This window comes from Aptenodytes patagonicus, chromosome 19 (assembly GCF_965638725.1).
Source record: "Aptenodytes patagonicus chromosome 19, bAptPat1.pri.cur, whole genome shotgun sequence".
NCBI classification, from domain to species: Eukaryota; Metazoa; Chordata; class Aves; order Sphenisciformes; family Spheniscidae; genus Aptenodytes; species Aptenodytes patagonicus.
The window spans coordinates 8,343,233-8,370,397 of NC_134967.1; the positions used below are offsets into that span (position 1 = coordinate 8,343,233).

Consider the following 27,165-nt stretch of genomic DNA (forward strand, 5'->3'; position numbering starts at 1 on the left):
AAGGAAGAAGATGTTTCAGACAGGTTGGCTCAAAAAAGTCAGAGTATTTTAGGAAGAGACCAGAAAAACCTTTATTTTGTTCTGCCTAGAGGCTGCTTGATTACTCTCTTCATCAGTCGTCTTTACATTTTTAATGTAAAACAAGGCACTTTTTTATGCTTGGTGACCTGAATATTGGGTGCACGCGTTCTAGCACCTGAGTGAAGAGACAACAAAGTTGGCTGAGGGTAAGTTTAGGAGTTGGCCAGCCTTTCCTGTGCCAGCACATTACTCTTACTGAGGAGGTGAGGCATCCAGGGAAGTTCATCCTTGTGCCAGCTTTCACTGGCCATGTCTACAGAAATGTTAAGCACTATTTTTTACATTGCATTTGCTTGTTTTTGTTTCTTTTCCCCTATTGGTTCCATTCCAGGACTGTTGAATGTATAAGGATGCAAGTAAAGTGGCATTCTCTGTTGCCTTAATTTTGTCAGCTGGAAAGCTTTAAAAGTTAATATTTACATGAAATGATCTAAAATTCATCTAGCTTGATGCATGTTTCTTTAACATATTTAGGTGACGGCTGTATTTATTTTTTTAAACTACTTGCACGTTAAGGTACTTCAATGATGCATGCAATTTTAACAAAACCTATCTTTCTCTAAGCCCTTATCAGAGTTGTTAAAGATTTTTGTATTAGTTCTGTAATTACACCTTTTAAAAAAGCTTATTGGTATTTCTCACTTTAGGACAAAAAAAGCATTTTAACGTCAAAGTCCTTTAGAGTGAATAGAAAATGCAAACTTTTTGCTGGATTTTGGGCATTCTATTGGGATCCAGAATAAAATACATTTCAGATGCTCCTGAAAATCTTAGGAAATTAAATTCCATAGGCCGGTTCTTCAACCTGTAGAAATCATTGCAGCATCATTGGTTTGTACCAAGTGCATAGTCCGACCCTCTGAAGGCCTGCAGGCTTGCTAAATTCCCAGAGAGCTGTGCAGGTCTGAACTGGAGTTAGCTCCGTGGGCTTCCTCCATAAGGGAGGCTAGTGGTTTTCAGTATTTGCTGAAAAGAAGAGCAGTACTGCATGAAATAACATTCTAATCAGAATTCCCTCCTCACTTAAACTCTGTTTAGATAGACAGTTAATTTATCTCTGTTTAACTGCTGAATCAATCCATCCATCAAAGCTACAAAAGCTAATTAGCTGGAGTCAAAGCAGCAACAGCTCTGATACACAGTAGGGTATGTAATACCTTATAAAATTGCAGCAGGGGATACGAGGTACATTTCCCTGCATATGCCTTAAAGCTGCCCATGAGGCCCAGGCATCCAATCCCCGCTGCGTTTGCAAGCGCTGGCTTTGGTAAGAAATCTGACTCGTGCAGTCACTGAAGGACCTTCTCCCGGTAGCCTCCTCCCCGGGCACTTGGCCTGCCTGGTCCTCCATCCAGCAAAGAGAGCTGTTAGCGAGCGCAGCTGTTCTGCTGAGCCCGGAGGTAATCCGTGCAGGTCCCCGTCCCCCCGCCAGCAGAGAGCAAGCGCGTTGGACGGCGGCCAAGGTGGATGAAAACTTTTGTTGAAGGAAAGGTAGCTCGCGGGCTTGGAGATGGAGCCCAAAATGTTGTGGGCAGTCCCTGTAACATTACCGCTCACCTGGCTTGGACTGCAGCCGGGTGGTATGCTAAGAAGGAGTATTACCAGAGTGCTATGTTGTTTGAAGTATGGTTCGTTTCTTGGGACTGAGGCTTCTTTTGTGCAAAGCCCTGATTTCTGCCCTCGGTGCTGCCCTTACTGCTGTTGCAGTAACCCATTTTTAACTGACAGTAGACGATATGCAACTACAAAAAAAAATATCCACTGAAGGCACAGAGGCACAGGGCTGAATACCATGGGAAGAATAGCCTGTGCGGGAGGTAGAATTGTTCCCCTTGGGTGTTTCACAGTGTTGTTTGTCTGCAAGTTTTCTTTTTTATTACCCAACAGTGGACAGCAAGGCAAAAACGTAGGGACAGCTGACTCAGCAGAAACTGCCAGAAGTGCAACACCTCAGACAGATTCGTAGAGGTGATCGGGATGAAGTGAATGAGGCACTTCCGTGGAGATCCAAAAGCAAGGAACAGCAAACCCCAGAAAAACTGTATGTGTCTTCTCCTGGTGCCAGGATGGGCCAGATATGTCAACTTTTTTCCCTGATAAAAATCAGAAAATAACATGTTAGCAGTATCTCAGGTGTTGGAAACACATTCCAAAAGCAGGGCAGTTCTTAAGAAACGTGAACCTTGTTTTCATGCTACCCATCAATAAATATCACACTCTCAACAGTTGTTTCTTAGCAGAATGTCTTATAAGTCTTTCTCACTCCTATAGCCTTTTTCTATCCCTAGTCAATTAAATGGAGTAAATATGTACTGCTTATTAATCTCCACTCTCGTATCATATGCAATATGGTCCATTTGACACCACATCATCTCTACTGAGTATTATCATATACCCATATCAGCCTTCAAGCTGTCTGCAATAAATATCCACTTTGTCAAGTAGAGAACACCCCAGAAAAGTCCCGCTACCTACGGTGGTCATCAGCCTGAGGTCTAAAGCTACCCAATGCAACGCCCAAAGGTGAACGTAGTCCTAGTCTGCTTTAAGACTTTGAGGATTCTGTGTTGCCAAGCTTCAAACAAGTATTTTCGTCATGTGGAAGTAGAATGGTTCACCATTCTTGTGCATTGTTTTACATGCAGTCGCTACAATCATTAAATTTGGTGTCCATTAAATCCTGATAAATTGCTTGATGCGCCATTTGTCATGCTCTGAGACAGCATGCAGTCTGTGTTTTCTTAGCACATGTTCCACGTTAAGTGTTTTCATTGACTATGAATCCATAAAAATACATGTGGAACAGAGGGTACACAGTACAGTCATGTCTGCCTGACTCCTTCCCATTCTAATTGGGTAGCAAAGCTGTTTAATAGAGTCTGTGGAGTCTGTTTAACTACATTCTGCCAGAACAATGCTCTATTCATGTTTTCAACAGAACACTAGTGATTGGACTAATATCTTTAAACTAGAAAACAAGTCTTAATTGGAACAGATGCTGCAAATACCAATGCAAATGGCCAGCTCTTGTGTGATCAAAACCAGGTACAGTCCATTGATTTGTTTTTAATAGCAGCTTTCATTTTTTATTAGTGTACACAAAACTGACTAACACTACACAAAAAGTCAGTAACAATATTCTCAAAAATCATCTTGTTTAAAACAGACTCTGCCATGCATTGTTTCTGGCAAGGTGCTATTAAGGAGTTTCCGTCCTATTTTGGCAGATCATGTTACTGAAACACTCTTCTCTACTTTATTCTCTTCTAGAATTTGAATAATCCCAGTGATTTTCGGAAAAAGCTATTGCTGTTACATTTAATAATCTGTTTAGATATTCACTTACATTACAAACAGGCATTCAGGTTAGATTAGGCTAAATAAACCCACAATCCCGGTAAGTATGTGTGTTAGATTGTGATCTGCTTGCTTTTGGTACGCACTTTAGCAGAACACAGCATGCGTTCCCAGCGCATGAACTTTTTGTCGTGGCAGTGTTTGTCCTGGGGAAGCTCTGAAATGTTAAGAATACAATGATTTTTATGCTGAGAATAAAAATGTTGTGTGGTTTTCTAGAACAAATTGGCTTTGTCCTTAGGATGTGTGAGCTATTTGATAGTAGCAAGAATATCAAAAGCCACTCAGAGTAGAGAGAAATTTATTGTGGTACACCTGGCACTTATGAGTAGTTTATTGGTCTGTTTGTGTATGCAAATATTTTCAGTTACCTCAGTAGCTGCTGCTTAGAATTGGCATATATTTATATGTGTATGTGTATACACATATTTATTTGAAACTGGCTGCAAGGATAAGATGCTGTTTCAGTCAAAATGAAAAGAGAAGTTGCAAGCAAGAAAAGAATAGAAGATGGCTCTGGCCCCTATTTTCAAATCTGTATTTTTGTATTGGTTTTTATTTTGAGAACTTTGTATCATTCAGCATTGCGAGTGAATGTGTCACAGAGGCTTATTAGACATAGATGCCTGTTCTCTGGTGCCTTAGTGAGATACAGCCCAAGACGTGGGTACGATACGGGGAGAATGAGCCTGGAAAGGAGACCTGTGACGCTACGAGATATCCACAGTTGCAGCTTACTTGGAATACAGCTAGCAAAGCAGGTGATGTAACTAAAGACTTCCAGATAAATCCCACAGATGATGTATCCCTCTCCCCTCTTCATCCAGGCAGCATCCCTTAGGCCTGCGCACGTACTCCAGCACAGACGTGCTCCCGTGTGCACTGCGAGCAGTGGAGCCAGCACACAGCCAGCTTGTTGCACGCAGTGGGGGAGACCACTGGCAAAGCCGGGCTGGGAGAGCTGCTCTTCGGCGGGAGCGCTGGGATTTCAGGCAGTGGGACTGAGGGCCACGCTCGCTGACCTGTGAGGAGGCTGCTCCATTCATCTGCCGTAATCACAATGACGATATACAGACTATTATGAGCCCCAGCTGCTGATGTGACAAACAGAGGAAAACCCATCCATTCAGGTATGGTTTGAGGTCTTCCAAACAGAACAAATCTGCAGCCTCGCTCAGCTATTGTTGAGCTCCCAGCAAAGCTGTTTGAGTGCTCAGCCTCAGCAGAGACAGAGCCAAGGTGTGTTTTGCCCCGTCAGGTATGTTGAAAAGATACGACATTTGAGGAGGGCTGGGGATTGACTTGATGAAAAAAAGGCTTTGCTCGCTACCTACCGCAGCACGGACAGGTCAGAAACAGGAGTGGAGAGAGAAGAGATTTGGACAGGTTTCAGGAGGGGCGTCCCAAAAGGGAGCTGGATTGAATTCGGCCTCCTTAGGAAAGGGAGGGCCTGTCAGTCATCCCCAGCTTTGTAAAGAAATGAAAGCTATTGTGCTTGGCCAGCGAAATGCGCAGGGACACCGAGCCCTGTGCAGGCAGAGGCATTTGCAATTTAAACAGCAGTCACTGTGGGCTGGACAGTTCTCTCCCTGTCTACTTAGACCGGTGGTTTTTATTCCCCCAAAGACACGGACGGCACAGTTTGTGTTAGCTATTGTTACTCAGCGGGCAGAGGACTGTAGGTTTTGTAGGAGGGCTTTTCTAATATTATCTTTTAATGTTTACCCAAAGAAAATTCAGCCTTGTGGCTTGATACGTTAAAAAAGAATCTTCTCTAAAAGAGCTGGTACAAAAACATTAATTGCAGCAAATAATCAAGGGGCAGTGGGTAGCTGTTTGAAAGTCGGTCTCTTTCTTGATACGCTTCTTTTGGATTAAAAGCAGCTCAGTACAAAAACAGTGAATTTCTCCTTTTATTCTGAAGAACATGTGAAAAACTATAGGCTAGTAGCCAAAGAACTGGCTTGGTTTTAGGTAACCAGTTTAGATAAATCAAAGTATATGTATATGAATTGATTAAGCCTACATAAAATTATTCAGAGGCTCTGAAATAAATGATGCTTTGAATAGATTTTGTGAGCTCTGTTATTTTTATTTAATGCTAATATTGTTGTAGGTGTGCATAGAGAAGATTGCAGGTTCAATGCTAATACGAATCTGATTATAAGCAGCTTGCTGATGGTTGCGCTGTCCCTGCCTTAGCTTTCCATTTACTGATTTTTATGCTGAGAAACCGTACAGAAAATTGTGTTCTATCACATTCATGAATTCTTCATACCATGGCCAGCGACACGAGTTTTCCCCCATTCCCTCTGATTTGTTCCTCTTTCCCAAAGGTGTACTGCTCTTGCAGAAGAGCACGGCTCTTCCAGGACAGGTCTGCCATCTTCTCCTACCTGTAAACATGCCTCTCGTGGGCCTGGTGAAAGCCAGTGTTCTGCAGGCTTTGATTCATGCTGTAGGTAACAAGTGAAGTGGTGGTCTTTTGTTTTAATTAATAATTGTTAATGTTTGGACACCCATGCATTTGATCTGTGTGGAATTTAGCAGAGATTGTTCCCAGACGGTCATGCAAACGTTTTCTTTGGTCAAGCTGTGGGCAACGTCCTATGGCCTGAATTTCACTTTGAGATTTCGGCTTGAAATTTTGTCTATGGGGCGAAACTGGCAGCTGTCGTGTTTTACAGGCTTTGATACAAATGTGCAGATTTTCTGTGCGGTAGACGCGCAGTCTTGTGTCACCCCTGAGTTTTCAGCTGGGCTGATGTTCATGCAGGAGGAATATTGTTGTGAGATATAGCCCATGGCAGGTAAAGTAAATCTCCACAGGAAGGCATTTTAACCCTTTTTGGCTGGTGTCCGTAGCTCATGACAACCTGGGATAGAAAAGGCATATCTGCTGGCTCCACGCCACCTCATGTGAAGCTCTACCGACGTGCCGGGCAGGGAGCAGGCAGCGCTGGTGCCTCGGAAGGGCACCGAGCAGCCCACGGCTTCCTCCACGCACACAGCCGAGGCTGGGGGGAGCTTTGACTCTCACCGGTTTTTTTCTCTACTCCAATTCTGAGCTAGCAAATTCAGAAGGGCTTTTGCAGAACGAGACTTCAGAAGGCTTTCCACCAAAGCTAAGCTGGGAACAAAGTCTGATGCTAACTTGGAAAACGTGGTCTTTTTTCACTGAAACCACTTCCTCCTTTCACTAGGAACTGGACTGCAACCCGCCAACCACACTCAAGCAATAACCATTTTGAAATACAAGTGAAAGTATCAGCAATAGTGGAGAACAAAAATACCAGAGCCATGGGAAATGCTAGGAAGGTAGCCAATGGAAAGTACAGTCCCTCCTGTAAAGAGCGTGATCTAGTTGTTGAATTGCTGAATTAATGAAATCTTACCAATGAGGTTCATTTCAGAGAGTGCTGAAAGGAGCCCAGATTTCTTGCGTTGTCTTAGTGGTTGCACTCTGATCCCAGATGGGCGGATAATAATGTTATAAATGATTTACTGCCATACAGTATATGTTATGGGAGGTTTATAGAGATCAAATCGCACAGTGAGCTGGAAAATCCTCTCTATTGTTGAGGTTGTTCCCTGGCTGCTGTTGGCAGTAGTACATTAATGGCATGTGAGGGAGTTTGCCTTATTCAAACAATAGTGTAGGCATTATAATTTAATTACTCCCATCATTAGGCCAGTTTTGTTAGCAAGAAAAAAACACCCACAAATGAAAAAAAAAAAACCTGAGTTTTTTCTTAGCTGCATTAAATGAAGGACTCCCAGTCCTTTCTGTAAGCAGTCTTCTTTGCAACGCTGTATTTTACTGACGGGGTAACAGCAGATTTTTACTTTCCACTCCTAATATCCTGCACCAGATTTCTTCCCCAGTTGTCTTTATTCCTGAAATTAAATGCCTTCCTGACAAGGATTTCCTGGGCCAAATTTAGTAGCCTGCTATCTGCAACCTTAGGATAAAGGGTAAAATTTATTCCTTGGGAAGGACAATCTCCGGACCGGGAAGAGAAAACTCTCATGAATGTTAAGTATTGCAAATACAGTATAACAAACAGCAGGTATATAGCAAGCATAACAAGCAGGAGCACAATGCTTCCTGACCTGTGGCCCTGGAGGCAGTAACATGAAGTTCATCTCTGCTTCAGAGCCAGGATCCAGCGATACAGCTTGTGATGATGGTCCCACTGATAGTAGCACACTTTCCCTTTGATGTATTTAAAGACTCCTTTCATTTGTTTATTTTTGCTGTCAAATTACTTCGCTTAGCCCCTTGTGCAAGCCAGATACTGCAGGATATTATTACATCCAGTAAACAAGGAAGTGGAACCTGACACCTGAACGACAGTAAATTAAGTTATTTGCCAGTCACAAGGGGCCAGGTTACCCATGTGCTGGACTTTACTCAGAGGTACGTCCGATGCATAGCCCTTCGGAGAGAGAGCCGAGCTACTTACTGCTTGCCCTAGTCTGCAGAGAGCTTGTACTTCCTTGAAGGCGCTTAGCACTTCACCTGCCGTGGATTACACAGGATTTCTCCCTATGACCTACGTCATATTTCATAGAACTCTGATGTTTTCAGGTATCTTAGTGTAGTCTGAAATTAAACAGGTAGACAGAATCTCCTCCGTTCCAAATTGGATGTGGGCTGTCTGTTCTCATTCACCATGGCACACGGCATTTTATTTAAGTGTATGATCTGCTAGCGCCGTGGGGACACCCGTGACTTGTGCGGAAAATTTTTGTCAGTAAAGTATTTGTATTATTCATTGCTTTCCACCATAATTAAGCAGCTGACAATCCTCTCAGAAGAGTACTGAGTGGAGGAGGTAGTTGTTTGGAAACAGTCTTGAGGATCTTGGTTGTAACGTGCAGTGCAAGGTCAAAGTTATCATTATTGCTTCCTACTGCTCCTGTCGTCATTTCACGATCAATATTTCCGTTTCAATAATAATACCTCCAAAATAATTTATGGCACATGTGGTTCCAAAATGAGGCCATCGCTAGGCAAAAAACTACAAATGTTGTTAGTGCTCTTGATTTTATCATCAGCGCGGACCCGTCATGCCCATTACCCAAGGGACGCACCCTCCACTTTTACTGCAAACGAGAGGGCTTCCTATCGCAGGAAGAGCATTGACCCTTTGGGGCGCCCAGTGCAAGTCCCTGGAGCGTGGCACTGGTTTTCCAGCGTTTGGGTGAGAGCCTTCCCTCTGTACAAAGCGGAGAGCAAGCGATGTGCGTGGAGCTGGGTGCTGACCGAGCCTCTCCAACCCCACACACTGCCTGCTGCTCCTGCTGGGGGAAGCGCTCTGGTTTTCGTGAGCCTTACCTAGTGGTACCTGCTGTGCCGGCGCAGAGGGCCGGGGGGTTATGCTGCCAGCTGTAATCACTGCTCTGTGGCATTGTGCAGCATGAGGCTCTTATTTGCTTTGTTTATTCAATCTCTCGTCACCCTGTAGGCATTTATTTCTTGCCCCAGAGTCACGATTACTGCTTTAATTATTAGCATTTCCTTTGCCAGCAGTTCCATAGCTTTCGTTCCCTGAGTCAGCAGGGCCTGCTGCAATTGAAAGCCTTGAGTGCTTTACCCCACCGAGACACAACTGTAACTCGATGAGCCATTTGCAATGGCAAACCCGTTTTTAAACTCCCAAACCTGAACAGCCTCACTTCAGTAAGTGCTGCTACCAGGAGTCTTTGCAAATAATGACTTTTCATGTCAAAGACCTGGATAATTTGATAGGGCAATGAGGAGTAGTTCGAGGTCTAAAGTTTGAAATACCTCAAAATTATTATAATTGGATGTGTTGCAGGAGGGGGGGAACCTCCATATTTTAAATACCTTTTTAAAAAACAAATTCATCAGTCAGACTCTGAGAATGAAGAAAGAAAATCCCATGTTTATTTAGGAGCTGGGCGAAAGAAACAATGAGTGGGTTCTCTCCATTGGCTCTGCAACAGGGATTAACATGCAAACACTGGCCTGGGTTTTGAAGTCCTTGCTCAATTTGTACTTGGACAAAACTCTGACTGAGCTGCCTCTAGATGTCTGGTTGAGCAGCTGGCAGATGAAGTCTGATCCAAAAGCAGAGAGCAGCAGCGTTTTGTGAGGATATAATTAAAACAGTAGTCTCCCCGTGGAGGAAAAACTGCCACAGTTACATTCAGCGGTTGCTTGGTACTTTCTCTTTAAATGGCTCGTGAGATTTTAGTTTTGGAAATAAACTTCTTTCTCGGTATGTCCCAGTCTTTAGACTTCTGGGCTGATTTCTGCAATCACTGTTCTGGTTTTAATGATCTTTGTTCGGTAGGACAAGAATTTTAGTTGCTACCTAAACATCCCAAGCCATTGGAGAAAAACAAATCTAAACAGATACATTAAACGTGAGAATTTGAAAATATACAAGGGAAAACCTTCAGTGTCTATCCAGAGACAAATCTATTAAGCTGGTACTTTCTATTAAAGGAAGTTTTGAGTGGCTCCCACAATACTTCTGATTACAACATGATGAATTTTACCTAATGAAGTTCCCAATTGCTCATGATTTTTCGGTCAGGTGGATCTATTCCTAAACTCATCCATCTGCATTAGGTGCTTTTCCAGTTTCCATAGTAACTAGGCAATTTATCATCTTTAACATGTCTAGCCTTACAGTATCTTACAGAGAGAAATACTATGTCCATTTTACAAATGTGCAGCCAGAGGTATAGGGAACTAAGTGATTTGCCCAGCGTTACAGAGTTCATCTGCAGCTGAATAGGGTAAGCACATTGCTTTCCCGAGTTCCAGGAAAATGCCTGAACTGCCAGGCTGTCCTTTCCCAGGGAGGTGTTTGCTGTATCAGATCAGCACCAGCTGAAGGTTGTTTCCCAAGTGTTCTTTTTCTCAGACTCGAAAAAGAGACTTTCAGAAATGAAGAGGTTGGAGTTTGAGTGGTACAAAACAGAGTGAGTAATGAAACAAGAAATCAAAACTTGCAAGTAATGTATTCAGCATAAATGCCAGCCACATTCTTTGGATAAATAACTCGCAATGAATAATTCAACCAGCATCATCACTACGGGGCATAGGAACAGGATTGTTTTTGAATCGTTTGGCCTTTTTCTTCATGAAAAGTTCAACCCTGATGCGTTCCAACTCTGGATCTGGGTTTTGCTTGTGGCTACATGTGCAAGAGATGGCCTAAGGTCAGATTTGGGCCTGTGCTGAGCACCCTCACTTCTCTTTGAAACCTAAGGAAACTCCAGGAATTTGGTATCTTACAGGATACAATTCAAAACCATCCTTCAAAAAATGCATCTGTAGCCTCAAAACCTTATGAAAATAGCAAAACATTGAAAGCTATTGAGGAATCCTGGGTTAACACAGCTCGCAGAGTAGGGAAAAGGCTGGTGGCCTTTGGAACAACTTCTCACATTAATTTTCTTCCAATGCTGACAACTTTGATTTATTACCTTAAGGCTGGTTAGAAAACACCCAGACATGAGCGAAGCCAGGAGTTATGGAAAGGAAAGGAAAATATGGTAAACATAGTGATGAATAGCACTGGTAGATAGAGAAACACTGCTCTGCACTCCTACTGCACCCAAATATTGTCTTAGAGTGAAGATGGGAACAGAGGTTTTGCTTGCACTTTCAGTATTTCTTCTTTCACTTCTAATATGTTGAATATTCTGCTAGAAATCCTCTGGGGACCATGGGTTTATTTTCTTTTTCTGGCAGTTGAATGCCAGCTGCAGCACCAGCCAAAGGAGGGCTTTGAAAATGGAAGAGAGAAACGCTGCAGCTGAGAAAGTTCTTTAAATTGTTTTGTTGTGAGAATCCAGTGTAATGATTCCTTGTCTCTCCTTTTCTCTGACACTGAACAACACTCAAATGGGCTCTGCATCTATAGTTGATACCAGAATCCTGAGAGGCGGCTTCTCTGTCCACCCACCCGTCCCATCCTCTGCATCTTATATGTCTGGTTTTTCTTCCATTGATATCCAGTTCTAAAATAGGACTTTTTTTTCCCCAAGCCTAGGTTCAGGGAGAAACACATTTGCAGTATTTTGCCTTTGTGGTACTACTTCATCAGCTGCTGAAAATCCATCTCCCACATGTCAGAGCACCTGAGTATCTGTGGCCATTAACAAGCAGGCTAAGCAAGCAACATTTCTGGGCATACAGCACCCCGCTTGAGTGTGTGCGGTTCTGGCAGTGCCAGCTGGAATTGCTCTCATCAGACCAACGAGAAGAGGAAGCTTGTCTTGGGATTTGCTGCTTTATCTTCTGTCAAATAAGGTCGGTGGTGGGCTTCTGCGTCAAAGTGGATGTTTGAAGTTGAACTGATCACTTGAAAGTCTGATAGCCTGTCTGTGCGGGTGAAAAAAACAACGTTGCTTGCAAGTGCTTCTTCCTTAGAAATCTAAACAACGTATTATTTCCCAAAACAAATTTGGTAAGATCATTTAAAGAGGGTTTTCTTGGTTACCAAAATTGTATGCTGAGAATCCCTGGCTGCCCAGTGCTCTCACACCCCTTTTGCTGTATCAAATTCCTGTTTGCAAAAGGAGAACTGGCCCTGCAAACCAAAATGAACGGAGGAACTGAGGAACACAACATCGTGAAAGTTGTCTTTAATTTCATCAATGGTTTTAAATATTTAGAAAGCACAATGTAAACATCTTAAGAGCAAGCAGACAGATTTCTCTTGATGTTCAGAATTGTTGGGATTTCTAAACAGAGAGGCAGTTCTCAGGGTGTGGAACTGATGTTTCAGACTTTCCACCAAAGTTATATATGCTCGTGTCATTACAGCTCTTCCTTCAGCCTAAATTGTTGGCACAGTGTCCTGAAATGTTTCTCATTAGTAAACTTTTCATAACCTCCAAAACTGCAACAACTGTAGAATAAAATGTACCAGAATGCCAGCTGGAGTTGGCACTTGGCGCAGGGCTCTCCGAGCTGTTTGCTTAGCTGGATTTGAAGGATGTTCCGGACCAGCTAGCAGGACATGTGACTGAGTTTTGACCTAAACCGCTGGCCCGGTTCCAGTGATCCTGCATACTTCATGGGAATGCTTTCCACTTGTCGCTTTCATACCTCAGACACAGCTTTTAACAATTCGCTCGTAAACCCAAGCCCAACAGCCATTGGAATACAGTTAGAGGTAATAGTGCTTGGCTATATAAAGTAACAATGAGATTCCAGAACAGCTCAGTATGTATTTAATGCTGAATTAACAGTTTTCCAAGGGTAAGAGAGCCCTGCTTTCCTTTTTTTTCCGTCGGACGGTCTCAAAACTCCCAACAACTCTGATTTCTTTTACAAAGGCTTTTACCTGAGCAGACACGGAGCCGTACGTGTAACAGGGAAGAGCACACAGGAGCTGTAAGCAGATGTCAGAGGGCCAGCTGTAGACTATGTCTTTATACCATCCGCTCTTGCAGGATTACAAAAGGTGTTGCTTCACTTTTCTTTTCACGTCAAATGTTAGTGTTGGTACTGGTCTTGTGCTGAAAGGCATCAGGTGCAGTCTGGAATTGTCCGTCTGTTGAGATGCAGGAGATGGTGTGCGAGATTGCTGCAGTTGTTTTATAGGTGGTCGCTGCAGCACGGAGCTGGAGAGCCGTGCTTATGGTCAGACAGGAGCTGGGAGACCGAGAAATGCACTGTGCAGCTGTCAGCTACTCTTCCTGGGTCTTAATCCTAAAACTTGCCTTCTCCCTATTAGTATTCTAGGTCAAGCTGTAGGAGATGGAGTTATTTCAGAGTGTGGAGCTGCGAGGCCTCAGTTCTACCATTTCCCCAGGAAAGGTTAATTTGTGGATGAGTGACTGGGGCTCAGCTTAGTGAAATTGTTTTACCCGATTCAGAGCGTTCAGACAATAAAAAATATGTCTTTTCCTGGACTTCTCTTCGTTTTCAAATAATCGAGGCTATTATTTTAAATACATGAATTTTCAACCAAGACTTTTATTTATGCATAATTGATATCATTTCCTAGGTATAGATCTTATTTTCTTTTCTCCAACATGGAAAATAACATGTGAACTCTGAGTAGTTCTTAGATGCTGAATGCCAAATCGTCTGAATTAAACTTGAATCCCAGGGGGTTCTGCACCTTCCCAGTTGTTTATCACTTGCAGGGTTTATTACATTTTAGATGATACCATTAAATCCAGCCACCCCTAGAGATACTGGTTAGACTTTGTGAGTCAAGAGTAGACGACCATGAATGAGTCCCCAGAGCTGTTCCAATTTACCAAAACAGTAATTTAAGTTTCCTTTAAAGGAACCATGCATTGTAACTTTTTTTATATTTTATAATTTGTTTACAATTTCAATTTCCCTCCCTCCAATACCTTTTAGGAATTATAAAATAAATGTATTTTCCCCCAATTTAGATCCTTTTTTTCTATTTAGCAAACATTGATTTTACTCCCTTCCCCAGTGCTTTTGTTCGCTGCCAAAATTAACATGTCTTTTTGGCTTTGCTTTCCAGAGGGTCTGTCTGGGGACGTTAACGGGAGTGGGTCCTCCTCCCTCCCCCCCTGGCACAGGTCGGTGCAGCTGCCCACGACACCACCAAGGAGGTTTGGTGCTGAAAGGGTCTTGGAGCCAGTACGAGGAGTCCAGGCCTGTCTCGTGCTTTATAGGGACTTTTATAAGACTGTTCACTTGTAACAGTAGACACTAAAACATAGAGTTTTAAAATGTTTTTGTTTCATGCCGCATGGTGGAGGGCCCAACCTGCCTGGCTCTGAGCTGCTCACTGAAACCTTTTATGGCCCAGAGGTGCAGACGTTGACGAGACGCGTGGTCCCAAGTGTGGGGTACTTGACAGCATCCACTTCCCAGTGCCTGCTAGCCTGCTTCTGTCAGTAGCTGGAGAGGCAGCTCATTTGGCCCTGCTTGACTAAGCCTGACCCCCTGGGGGTTGCAAAGCCCTGTTGCAGTCCTGAACTTGAACCACCGGGCAGCTTCATGTTCCTCAGGAACTGCAGCTGGGCCACGCAGCCAAGGTGTCCTCACAGGATGGGAGAGACCTCACGAGTGTAGCAGTCCAGCTCTGGTCAAAGGAAGGAAGAGCTACCCTAATCGTTTCTAACGGGCGACGATGTGAACTCCTAACACCTTCCCTTGCTGCAACTTAAGCCCACTTCTAACGCACGGAGATCAGAGGGAAACCTCCTCTGGGCCAAGCTGCTGCACCGGGGCTGAGCTTCTGGAGCCACCCATCGCTGGGCCGGGCCTTGGCAGCAGTTCTAACACCAAGGCCAGCTGCACGTGCAGGGTTAACTGCTGGGCTTGAGCATGGGAAGCCCACATTGCAAGTCACAGATCTGCAAGGAAAACTGAAAAGGAGGATTTTGGCCATGTGGTGCCCACAAAAATGAAAGCAAAATGTTTCAAAAGTATATGAAATCTGCAGATAGGTTTTTTTATGTTTCAGAAGTGTTGAATATTTAAAAAAAAACCCTCAACAGGAGTTTAAATAAACACAGGCAAGTGAGTCAGCAAGAAGATATAAAATCATCAGGAAAGGCTGAGTTTGTTTTAATACAGGGATTACTGTAAACACTAGGAGTGCATGGTAACAATTTGTAGCCCATGTGTTTTGAAATATCATAACTGGTGTCAATAAACACATTAAAATTCAACTTCAAAGAGCTTTGTGGATGTTTGGAGTGTCACGAAGACATTGCAAAATGGGGATTTTAGATGGAAACAAGTATGGGACCAATCAAACACAGCTCTTACGTGAAGAAAGGGATCTTGTCAAGTTGTTAGAGCTAAGCATCTGTGATGGTGATTATTGCTTCGTACTGGCTAAGAACTGCTCTCAGCCCCTGATTTCTTTCACATTGTCTCCCTTGCCTTCCACCCTGACCTGCTTGTTTGTCTCACCCACCTGTTACGTCTCACTTCTCAGACTGAATTCTTTTGAGCAGAGCCTGCCCTTTGCTGTTTGTTTCTGCAGTCCTTGGGAAAGCCCGACTGATTTCCAGGCTCTATCTCAATATAAAAAATAAATTCAGTCGGTATCTGTACCAGAATGACTCCTGGCACAGAGTAAGCGTTGTCCTCATGTGCTGACAGGCTGACTTAGTAAAGGCATCTACCATTGCCGCAGCATTTGATGCGTTTGATTCTTCCATGCACTGTGAACTGCCACTCCAGGTTCTTAGGGCATGGAGAAGGCTGAGCAGCCTCCATTCTGTCCTCCCCACATACGGCTTCAATGGTGGTGTTCTGAACAGAAGATTTTTGTTCCTCCTCATTCACACTTCCCTTGGGCTGAAACACCCTCTTTCCCTCGCTTTTTCTCTTGTAAAATTTATTTCTGATGCATTTGGATTCACTCCATAAATGCACTCCTATTTGTTACACACATCACATAGATGCTCCAGGGAGATGGTTCTATAACTGATCTTTCAGGTGTAAAAGCACAGACTTCTAACACTTAAGTTTTAGCACTTTAATAAATCTTTTGGTTTGTTTCTGGGATATCCCAGAAAGTGCTAAGTTACTACTGTACATAAAAAGGCAGAATACTTCTGTTTACATGACTCTGCCTTGAGACTCATGTCCACCACGTGCCAGCCTCTTGTTTTTTCTTATTTTCGTCTTTTTGATGTATTTAATGCATTGCTTCACAGCAATCAAAAGTTCCAGCTTAAAATCCACTTGGAAAGCTGCATTGGTCATCCTGTTGGCAGAGCCACTGCCATGGAGTTCGCTCTCGGCCAACAGCCCATCTGTCCTCCCCATCCAAAGAAGGCAATGAGGAAACTGTAAGCCAAGGAGATAATCAGCATTTTCGAGGGAGGTTGTAAACAAAGATGGGGGAGAGGAGATGTGCCCAAATAAGGTGGCGGATATATCTTGACTAAGAAAGCTAAGTTATTTTATGGAGAAATTAATGCCAATTCATCAAGTCCCTGTCAAGTTTATGAAGGATAAGGCAGGTCTTCCTTGGAGCTGTATGTCTGAGATTTCCTAATAATTGTGTTAGCCAGCAAAATCTGTTGCCTGTAGGAAACTAAGACTCAGAGTGGAATGAGTTTGGGGAATGAACAAATTCCTTGCAATTGTCCCCTTTTTCTGTGAAACAGAAAAAAATCTTGATTCCATGGATTTCATTAAGGGATTCTCTGATGAAACGTTATTATTTCTGGGGTATCACCTGTATTTGGTGTGCTATAATCACATCGCCTCAACTACTGCTCTGTACTGTGCCTGCTCAGAATGAGGCTACATCCAGAAAACAGCTGAGGATAACAAGACCCACATAAATGCAAAGGAAAAACAGGGAAGATGTCAAAATAATCCGGTGTAGAAAGGCATGGAGAGAAGCATCTCTCCCCCAGTCTCTGGTCCCACTTGTCTCTCTTTTTGGTAACGCTTTCTAGATGTGGAAAGACATTTATCCTTGCTGCTACAGATGTTACACATTAGTCAGGCCCTTGGGGTTTACATGGGCGTACAGACTAAGAGTTAGCTGACCCTTTTCCCTCTGGTTTCACCCCAGGTAAAGTCAGACCTTCTGAAGCTCATCACCCTTTTCTAGGTGCTTTCCAGCCTGGCCTGATTCACTCAGAATCTGCCCTGAGTTACGTGGTTGCCTCCAGTAGTGTTTGGACAGAGGATGGCTATGGAGAAAGGACAAGCCCTGGCTTGCCTGGGGGGATCAATTCTGTGCAGGCGACACGGTCAATAAAGCAAAAAGACATGCGTAAGCCGGTAAGTGAAAATGTGTGCTCAGGACTGGCATATAAAGCAAGCAAGACTGGCCTATAAACAACGCGTTTAACCATCTATGAATTTTTACAACCCAATGTCTGTGGGACAGAGCTCATTTATGTTTGGTATGTTGTGGGAGTGAACGTTACTACTGTGTTTCCAACGTGCCTCTCAGCTTTGAGTTCATATTCCATCCCATTAAGAGGTGACAAGCAGTGGATACCACCTAGTCAAGACGTTAGCAGCTCGTGTGGAATGGATTTGCTCGTCTCAGTCCAGTTCCTTATGTGTCTCTCCGCAGCTGGCAGCCCCTGGCAAAGGTCACAAAAGCCAAGGACAGACTGGCTGTCAGAAAATGAGCTATCTTTCCATTCCTGAATGAGATCTTGTCACATCAGTGTGTGTGTGTGTGTTTGTGTATATATACATACACAATGCCAGGTGAGCACGAGAAATTTTTGATGTCTCATATTGTCTCTTCTGTGAGTTCAATTTACAGTACTTCAGCTAAACACAAACAGTAATTTCACTTATTACAAACCCTATAGTAACAAAGTTAATTCACACATGCCCTTTTTAAGGTGATTTATGACAGAACCAATATGAGGGAACAGATAAGCATTCCTGCATCTAGGTTCAACTGCCATTTAATAATCACAGTCAATATTCCCTTGTTTTAATACTCAACATCATGTTCAAAACGGAGTGCTTCGCTGTAAGCTGCATGCAGACCACGCAGGATTAAATGGGGCTTCTAGTGTGATGCATGTAACAACCTCTTAAATGATTAGGACACCTGTTGACATTAATATAGAAGCATGCATGAAAACAAGTGTGCCACACACTGAAATATATGTACACAAATATTAAGAGGATTAGAGAAATTGCTAAAATGGATAGAGTGGCATTTAACAGAAACATGTCTGGAATCTAAGCAGAATGGAAATAACATACACAGAGCTGATCCCTTGTTAGACGGCTTTTTTTTTTTTTAGTAGTTCATCTGGGATATAAAAGTCTCCGTACAAGGAGGTCATTTGCTTACACTTAAAATTTCTGTTTAATATATATCTTTCTTTGGAATCTGCCTCTAATTCATAACCACCTTCATTTAGTAGCTAGCACCTTTGCCATGCTAGCTGCAGGAAAAAGTAATTAAATTTAATAGAAGCCACCCTCGCTTTGAAGCTGCCCTGGATTTAGAGCCACAAGGAGAAGCAATTAAACTCTGGCAGCCAAGGATTCAAACTGAAGTTATATAGTGATTTTTTTTTTTTAAAGGAAATTTTCTCTGTAAACGGATTTGGATTGTCAGGTCTGATTGGATTGAAAGCTATAGAAATTTCCTTCTTTGGGAAATCTTCTCTTGAAGCAAAATTAAAAAAACCCTAACAATTAGGTGTGAAATGGGGATCAGTTGTGAAGATCTAGGATATTTTTAATTCTTCTGAACAAACTTCCAAAAAAGAGTTTGTTCTTCTCAGCAAAGTGCTGAATGGAAAAGGGAAGCATGGAAGGAAGACATCTGCATGTCTGTCTATTTGCAGGAAGGTCAGCTTGTCAGCAGCCTAGGATATAGGTTCATTAGGGGAAGGAATTTCTTTGCACTAGAAGGTATTATAAGCATTGTTTAAAGCTGTCAGGGTTTTGTAAACCAGCAAGAAGCAGAAATTATTTTTCACTTTTGTGATTTTTACCAAAAAAAGATAGTCTTTAAGTAACCAGGACAGGAAAAAAATACTCCAGAATGCCATAATCAATGCCAAATATAGTTCTGCCTATTTAAAAATATTTTTAGGAGTTTCCTATAAAGGATCAGAAAGGATTCAGTTGAAAAAGGTCTGCTTCCAATGCAGACGTTATTCAGAAAAGCAAACTGGTAATTCAGTTACTACTTACAGGGGAGCAAAATTGTCCTAATCTTCACCAACTCTGAGAAATATTTGTAGTCTTAGCTAAGCCAGAGGTACATGTGAAAAACTTAATTATTGTCATGCATGTATTTTGCAATACATGCTTTTCTATTCTGAGGAAAGAAATGCTCTCGAGCTTGTTACAGGGATACATTCATGGTCCATGACCTGTGGATCAGGCTCGGTGAATCGATAGTCCTCTGGCTGGAGTCATGGAGAAGCTACACTGGTCATATCCAGGGAAGTGCCTGGGATCAGGTAACTTGCTGGGAAAATGTATTACAGTATCACTGGCCATTGTGAGGTAGTTGGGGGCAGACGTTGGAAACGGCAAGCTGTACACCCCCGAGAAGACTTCCCTAGCAATGGCGACCAGCCTGTAAAAGGGGAACGGGCAAACAGTGCCGGGGAGCCATGCTGGGGAGCCATCAACTCTGCGAAGAATGTTTGACCCCAACGTTTTGGATATCCCAGCTGTAATCTTTGACAACGGGTCTGGGTTAGTCAAAGCGGGTGTCGCAGCTGACAGTGGCCCAAGGTCTGTTTTTACAGCAATTGTTGGTCACTCAGAAGTCAAAGCTACAGTGCTGGGAGCTGGACAGAAAGAATGTTACACTGGAGAAGCAGCTCAGTCCAAAAGAGGGGTCCTGTCTTTGAATTATCCAGTTGACCATGGCATAGTTACACGCTGGGATGATATGGAAAGGGTCTGGAGACATGTCTGCGAGTATGAGCTGAGAATCAAAGCCAGTGGAAGGCCAGTGCTGCTGTCTGAAGCCCCCTTCAGTCCTCTGCAGAACCGGGAAAAAAATGACAGAGATGATGTTCGAAGGCTTCATGGTGCTCGCTATGTACGTTGCAGTCCGGGCAACTCTGGCACTCTATGCATCAGCCCGTATTACTGGAATAGTCATGGACAGCGGGGATGGTGTTACCCACACAGTCCCCATACATGAAGGATACTGTTTACTCTGTGCTGTCTCCAGGATGGATATTGCTGGCCGGGATATCACCAAATATTTTATGAATCTTCTTTTAGAGAGTGGACACGCTTTTATTAGCACAGCTGAAAGGGGAATCGTGAGAGATATCAAAGAGAAGCGTGCTATGTAGCTTTAGAACCCATCCAAGAAATGAAAGCAAAGCCAGAAGAAATCATGAACGAATACAGATTGCCTGACAACAATATCATCCAGATAGGCAACCAGCTCTTTCGTGCACCAGAGACCCTTTTTGTGCCTGCAAACATTGGAGTTGAAGATCCTGGTGTGCACAAAATGATCGTCAACAACATAATGAAGCATGACATTGATGTGCACAGGAATCTTTACGGCAACATCCAGCTCTCCAGCGGGTCCATGCTCTTCCCTGGCCTGGAGGAGTGGATCCTGAAGGAGATGAAGCTGCCTGCTGGCATGTTTGTGAGGATCATTGCACCCCTGAGAGAAAATATTGTGTGTGTATTGGGGCCTCCATCCTCACCTGCCTGACAACTTTCACACAAATGTGGGTCACTGTGAGTGATTACGAGGGGTTTGGGGCAGCTGCCATTCACCAGAAATGCTTTTAAGGAGAACGTCAGACCAAGTGAATGGCTTGTTACAACAACATATGAGCAAGAAACCCTGCTGAGAGCTGACTGACCTAAAAGGTGCTACAGCTGTTTGTGCGCTTGTTGGCTGACAAAACCTGTATGAAAATAAAACATTAAAAACATCGGTAACGAGGATCTTATTGTTTATCATCTCCCTTCCCCTTCCCCTCTGCAGAGTTTACAGGTGTGCACGTATCACAGGGACGCAGTAACTCCTTGACTGACTGACAGCCTGCCTTGGGAGTCATATGGGGAGTAGCATACCTCCTCTGCTGGGAGATTCTTTCCTCTAAGGTCTTTGAGATATCTGGGTTTTCTATTCTAAAACTAGCTCTTACGTTATTTTTGACCTCATTAAAAATGTTTCCTTTAGAAACCCAGCAAAACCCCAAACAGAATCCAAATATAAATCAATGCAAATGCAATTACTGTAACCGACCCTCCTCTGTGCCTGAGGGTCTGAAAAAATCCATTGATTCTCTGCTGTAATTTATCTGGGAAGTAAGAACACCTAGTTTCACTTCCAAGTACTAGCCCTGAATCAAAATGCCTCACACTGCCGGCTCCCTGGAGGAAGCAGCGTTGCCGGTGTAGCTGCGGAGGACTGTGAGCTCAGCCGAGTGGTGCCTATTTGCGACTGGGGGATCTAGAACATTGCACCGATGCTCTGTGTCAGCAGCCACTGCCAGGGCCAGCACCATCCTGCGCAGGATGTCTGACTCTGTGGCGGCGGCAGCGGCAGGGACCTGCACAGTGATCTTTGGCATCGGCTCTGGACAGTGTAAGGCTGGTCTGTCAGGGGAACAGGCACCCCGTTCGGTTATTTCTACTGTTGTGAGGTACCCCAAATTCAAACTTGTCATGTTTGGGGTGAGTCATAAGGACTGCTATATCAGCGGAGAAGCCCAGTCCAAAAGAGGCATTTTGTCTTTTACCTACCCAATGGAACATGGGGTAGTTACATCCTGGGATAACATGGAGAAGATTTGGAGATACCTATACGAACAAGAACTCAAATGAAACCAAGTGACAGGCCACCACTGCTGACCAAGACCCCTCTCAATCCTTTGTCCCATTGAGGAAAAAATGGCTGAGACGATGTTTGAAAGCTTCCAGGTGCCTGTCCTGTTTGTGACTCTGCAGGCACTAACAGCCCTGTACGCCTGTGCCCGCACAACTGGACCAGTGCTGGACAGTGGTGACAGTGTCACTGTCACGGTCCCTGTCTGCAAAGGCCGTTCCCTGCTACACGGCATTACCAGCCTGGATTTTGCAGGCAGAGGTGTAACCAAATACCTTGCTAGGCGCCTTTTGGAGACCAGGCACTCCTTTGTAAGCACAGCAGAGAGAGAAATTGTCAGAGATGTGGAGAAGCTGTGCTATGTTGCTTTAGATCCTAGCCAAAATATGCAGGAAAAGCCTGAAAAACTTATGTGCGAGTCCATTCTCCCTGACGGAACGGCTCTTGAGGCAGAACACCAGCTATTCCAGGCTCCTGAAGCGCTTTTTATGCCCACAGAGGCAGAAATCCCAGGGCCGGGGGTTGGAGGGATGGTCCTCTGGAGCGTCGCCAAGTGTCGTGAGCACATCCAGTGCGACATCCTAAGGAACGTGCTGTTATCGGGCAGGTCGACTCTTTTCCAAGGTTTCAAGGAGAGGCTACTGAAGGAGCTCCAGACAGGAGTTCCCAACACAATTCATATCAAGATCATCTCGCCACAAGATCGGATGTACTCCGTGTGGCTTGGTGCTTCCATCCTTGCCAGCTTAAGAGCATTTAGGAATATGTGGGTTACCAGGGAAGACTATAACGAGGTTGGACCAACAGTACTCCAGAGAAAATGCATTTGAAAACTTCAGTAGGACCATCCAGGAGGTTTTTTTAAGTGCCAATCTGAACAGCTGGAGAGCAGTTAATAAATCAGTAGAAAAATAATTGATTTCTAGTAAGTGATTTTATGGCTTACTAAAGAAAGGTCCCTTGTGCATTGGGTTGAAGAAAGAGTCCTTGTTCAGAGCATTTTTGCTATCCAAGATGTTGGTTTTAATTCTAGAAATGTGTTGATCCCTGCTAGAACTGCAAACAGTTTGTCAGACTTTTAAACACTTGAGAACAAGCCACCTCCATCCCATGCCCGTGGGGGCTGGCTCCTTGCCATTCACCGTAAACTTCCAAAGAGTGGAAAGAGACCTCTGACGGAGAAATAGAGGGCTCAGGGGTATTGCTGACCCTTCACCATAGCACTGGAGATCTCCTGTAGCAGCCCTGGAGGAGCTCAGAGGTGGCTGAACTTCTAAATTTGTTTTTGCTCACGAAATGAAAATAAGTTGGTCTGGCTGTTAAAGCAGAGCTCTCGAAGCTAGAAAGTCTGTGCTGTTAGCGGCCTTGCCATGTGATTTGCTATGTCACATCACGTAAAACATTGCCTCCGTTTGTCCACCTGTGGGATTTCACTAATATTCTAGCATAAGGACTATGTGAGACTACATTTAGATAACTTAATACAATATTAATTAAATTTAGTAAATTAAGCAGAAAGCACAAGGTGAAAGGTATCTAGTTTGGGTTTATCCTTAGAGGACTCCTGAACGCATGTTTTGATGTCAGGCATCTAAGAGAAGGTGGAGACATTGGTCCCTAGCCAACACTGATTCTCTTTTGGGAAAGCTGAATATGTTAGGAGAAAGCGTCATTCCTCTACCTCATCACCGAGAGCTAGGGAAAGTGACAAAATAGTCCTGCAAATATTTGCTTGAATCACTAAGCAAATCTGCCTTGCCAAGCTCAATTTTTACAAATAATTCCGCCAAATAAGCTTAACTAGCATAAGTATCATGGCTAACTGATTGGATTTCCAAATGAACTATAAAATTCATAACAAAGGTGTGAATTTTCAGCAATGAAATTTACATTCAAATAAACAACTTGAAAATTATGCATTTACACTGATTGCCTTTATCCACACCTGCAAATACATGCACTGCATCCAGTCAGGCAATAGAAATCTCATCATAATTTGTGAAACTAATTAGCACTATGATTTATATATTGTTCAAAAATTATTTCAAAAAACCCACTCAAGATATACCTGAGAACTTCTTGAATTTGTTCTAGACTAACATGAAAATAGGAAAAGAGCTGAAATCTGTCTTGTTAATTATTCAATACAGCGCCTGGCTATTTTCATTCAGCTCTGGAGATGAATCTTCAAACTCATTGATGCCCTCTGCTGCCTTGGGACTGATTAGTCATCTGCCACCTCCCCTCGCTGCCCTTTAAAAATCACAACACTTTTCCTTTTCTACAAGACATTTACAAGTGCTCTGAAGAGAGGCACATCTAACGCCGTGTTCAGTGGTCCACCGAGCCCTGGAGCACTTCCTCAGCAGGGCAAGTGGAAAAATGAAAAGGGCTGAAAGACCCAGCTGCGGAGGACGCGGGCAGGGGAGTAGAGGACGATTTGTGGATGACTCCAGCAGTAACTACAGCAAGACCCACCTAACCTCATTTTCCCCAATGATCAGAGTGAAAGCATAAAGCAAAGAGTCTGGAGTAAAGCACGTAGCTTTCCTGCTCCACTTGGGCCCTGAGGCTTCAGAAAGTTGATATATATATTACTCCATCAAGTTAATGCAAGTATTCGGAGCACTTCTAGAGCTGTTATGAAATCAGAATCAGCAATGTTGGATCTTTCTTCTATTACAGTATGTTACCTTTTAGCAGCCCACTGGAAATGTGTAAACAAACGAGGTACAAATGTAGACAGTTTAAATATTTTACAGCTCACTGACTTCCATATGAGGAGGGATTTGCAGTAACTTGAGTGTTTAGACTCCTGCTCCAATAATCTAATGCAAATAAAAATGCAAAAAAAAGCGTGCTGGAAAGCAGAGGGAACCTGAGTGAACAGTGCAACTCAAGGTTGTGGTCAGGAAGGAGAAGAGAAAAGCAAAGAACATGATAACTCTGCACACCAGATGCAGACACAAAACGTTTGGAGAGTGACACCTAGCAGAGCTCTGTGTGTGCTTTTAATGAGATTTCACCCTTGCAGAACAAGATATTGCCCCAAGTAATCCAGGATGGATTCACTGATACCAAACTTGTTCTACATCAAGGGAGCTGGTTCAGCTCCTCCCAGCTGAAAATCATTCAACAAACCATTATTACAGGTATGCAACACCCACAGTACTGGTTTGGCCTGGCTGTTTCCATTTACCTCTTAGACATGACTTTGCTCAAGGACACACAACAAGATAGCAGAAGTTGGCACATGTTCCGTGACTCTAGGCTTTGTATCAGCCTCTTCAGTCTCTTGGTCACCTTCTGCTTCCGTCACTGCACAGGGCACTGGAAATTCATTACTTCATTTATATTTCATTTTTGCTTTGAAGAGGTCTGAGGTCTTAATCATTTGGGACCTTATTCCCTTGGCCCTCATGCCATAGAAAATGAATTACAAGAATCCTTTCTCTGATGTATTTCCACCTATGCTCTACCTGTCCTCTGGACACGTAGAGGATTTAAATTGTAAATGCCTGGGATCTTTCTAACCTCAGGAAAGCAACACTAGTCTGGTCAATATGGGACTGGTTGCAAGGACTAAAGAGGCCTGAGTTAATTCCTAGACTTACCAGCGATTCGTTGTGGAATGAAAAGTTTAATCTTGGGCACATCAGGCATCAGTTCCCACTTACAAACACCCTCCTTTTGTTCCATCTTTTACTTGTCCTGCAAGCTATTTGGGGTAAGTGCTGGCTCTTGCTTTAAGAGCATGTATCAGTGCAAAGATCTGGGATTTTGGGGCCACAAGATCAGAGACACAAAATCATTTGTGAAGTTTGCACTGGAATTACACAAAAATCTCAACCTGCTCCTGGTAATTTTTTCCCTCCCTCCCCAAGTCTCATTTAAGTTTCAATCCAGCAGCAGCTCTTTATTTTCTTTTAAATGTCAAACAATTCATCATTTTGCACTTTCCCCATTCCCTGTGAATTTAAAGGTTTTATTGGTATGCAGTAATGTCAGCCTGGGACAATGCACACTGATTACCCAAAACAATGTGGTTCTTGTCACCCTGCCCATTTTTGGTTGCGAGCTCTCGAGAACTGTACAAGAGCTCTTGCTTTCTCCATCTCCTCCCTGTTATCATATGCACAATAAAAAGGCTGGTTCAAATATATGCTAGACAAATAATTATTACCTTTATTATTCAAATCTCCCGTCCCCTGCCCTCATCCATGCTACGCTGTGTGAGCACACTGCTGTAAAATGTGCCCTCACCCCTGCCTTGTAGATCGCAGGGCTGAAGGAGGATGGTGATGGATAGCTTGTTCTGAAAGCAGCTGGAGAGAGAGTGCCAAGTACATCTCTTCAGAAGGGGCACGGAAGAAGGTGGGGAAATGAGCCCCTTCGTTTCCCCAGACAGGGCGATGCTTAGGGCACAGTACAGAGAGGCCTGAATTTACAGAAGTTCAAAAATGCCGCGCTCACAGTCTTACCACGTGAGGGCCAGTAGCCAGGCTTAGCGAGCAAGGTCAGATCCGAATTGTCCGGGTAAATTAGGCGCTTCTTCGCCACCCATGGTCAGAATGAAGCGATGCCAGCAGGCCAGTGCGTGCAGCCTACCACTGACAAAACCAACAGCTGCTTGTAGGAGCATGGCAGTTGTCAAAGATGCTCGGCAATGTGGCCATACAGAGCGGCAGCCATCTCAAAGACCAGCAGAGACCCGGCGCAGCCAGGAGTGCCTGAGAAGGAGCGGTAAGGCTAAGGGTCTGCAGCAGGCAGACTTTGCGGGGGTGTCCTGCAGAGGCGGGTGTGAAAACAAGCTCTGCGGACATTTAGAAGTGGCCATAAAGGGTAATGGCGTTACCAAAGGCAGATAAATACCAGTCCTGCAGTTGAGTATGGGCAGCTCCATCAGTTCATTTACTGAGCAACTGGCAGGCCCACCTCCATTTCTCCAACTCTGGAAACATCCAGGTGAATTCCTGAATATGAGGGATTTGATGCGAAGGAGGTAAGAACATCGTAGAGCTTTTCCCAGCGGAGATGTCGCTACATGGAGTAAGATGTAGCTCCGGCTGAGAGAGGCTTTGTAGTCATTATACACATACCCGCACGAACATGTGCACCCACACATACACTCACATGCGCGCGCGCACACACACACTGATTTTTATTAAGCCATTCCATGCAAGTATTTTATATATGTACTTTTTTTTTTTTAATTTGGAAAACTTCAGAGTGCTTTTTTTCACACACAGTAAAGTTAGCTTTGCTGAGATTCATTAGTCCCCTTCCCCCCTGTGTGTAAATGGATCTCTCTCAGTTATGCAATGCAAGGGTACACAACCATGAAAAGTGCAGAGGCAGCCAAAAAAAGCATTGTTCTGAACTCGGACGTGTAAAATATTCATATTCAATAATAAAAAATAAAATAGAGCCCTTAATAAAAAATTCACGGTGTAAAATA

The 27,165-nt window shown here is 43.6% G+C and overlaps 2 protein-coding genes across 2 annotated transcripts; both read left to right on the plus strand.

The window, feature by feature from the left end:
- The first annotated feature begins 19,535 nt into the window (after nt 1–19,535).
- LOC143168939 (actin, cytoskeletal 1B-like) lies at nt 19,536–20,662 on the plus strand. Its single transcript, XM_076355960.1, is given in 4 exon segments — nt 19,536–19,898; nt 19,900–20,191; nt 20,194–20,526; nt 20,529–20,662. Coding segments are annotated over 4 exon segments (1,122 nt in total).
- Nucleotides 20,663–21,397: 735 nt separating this feature from the next.
- LOC143169164 (actin-1-like) lies at nt 21,398–22,537 on the plus strand. Its single transcript, XM_076356435.1, is given in 3 exon segments — nt 21,398–21,698; nt 21,701–21,762; nt 21,764–22,537. Coding segments are annotated over 3 exon segments (1,137 nt in total).
- The last annotated feature ends 4,628 nt before the right edge of the window (nt 22,538–27,165 follow it).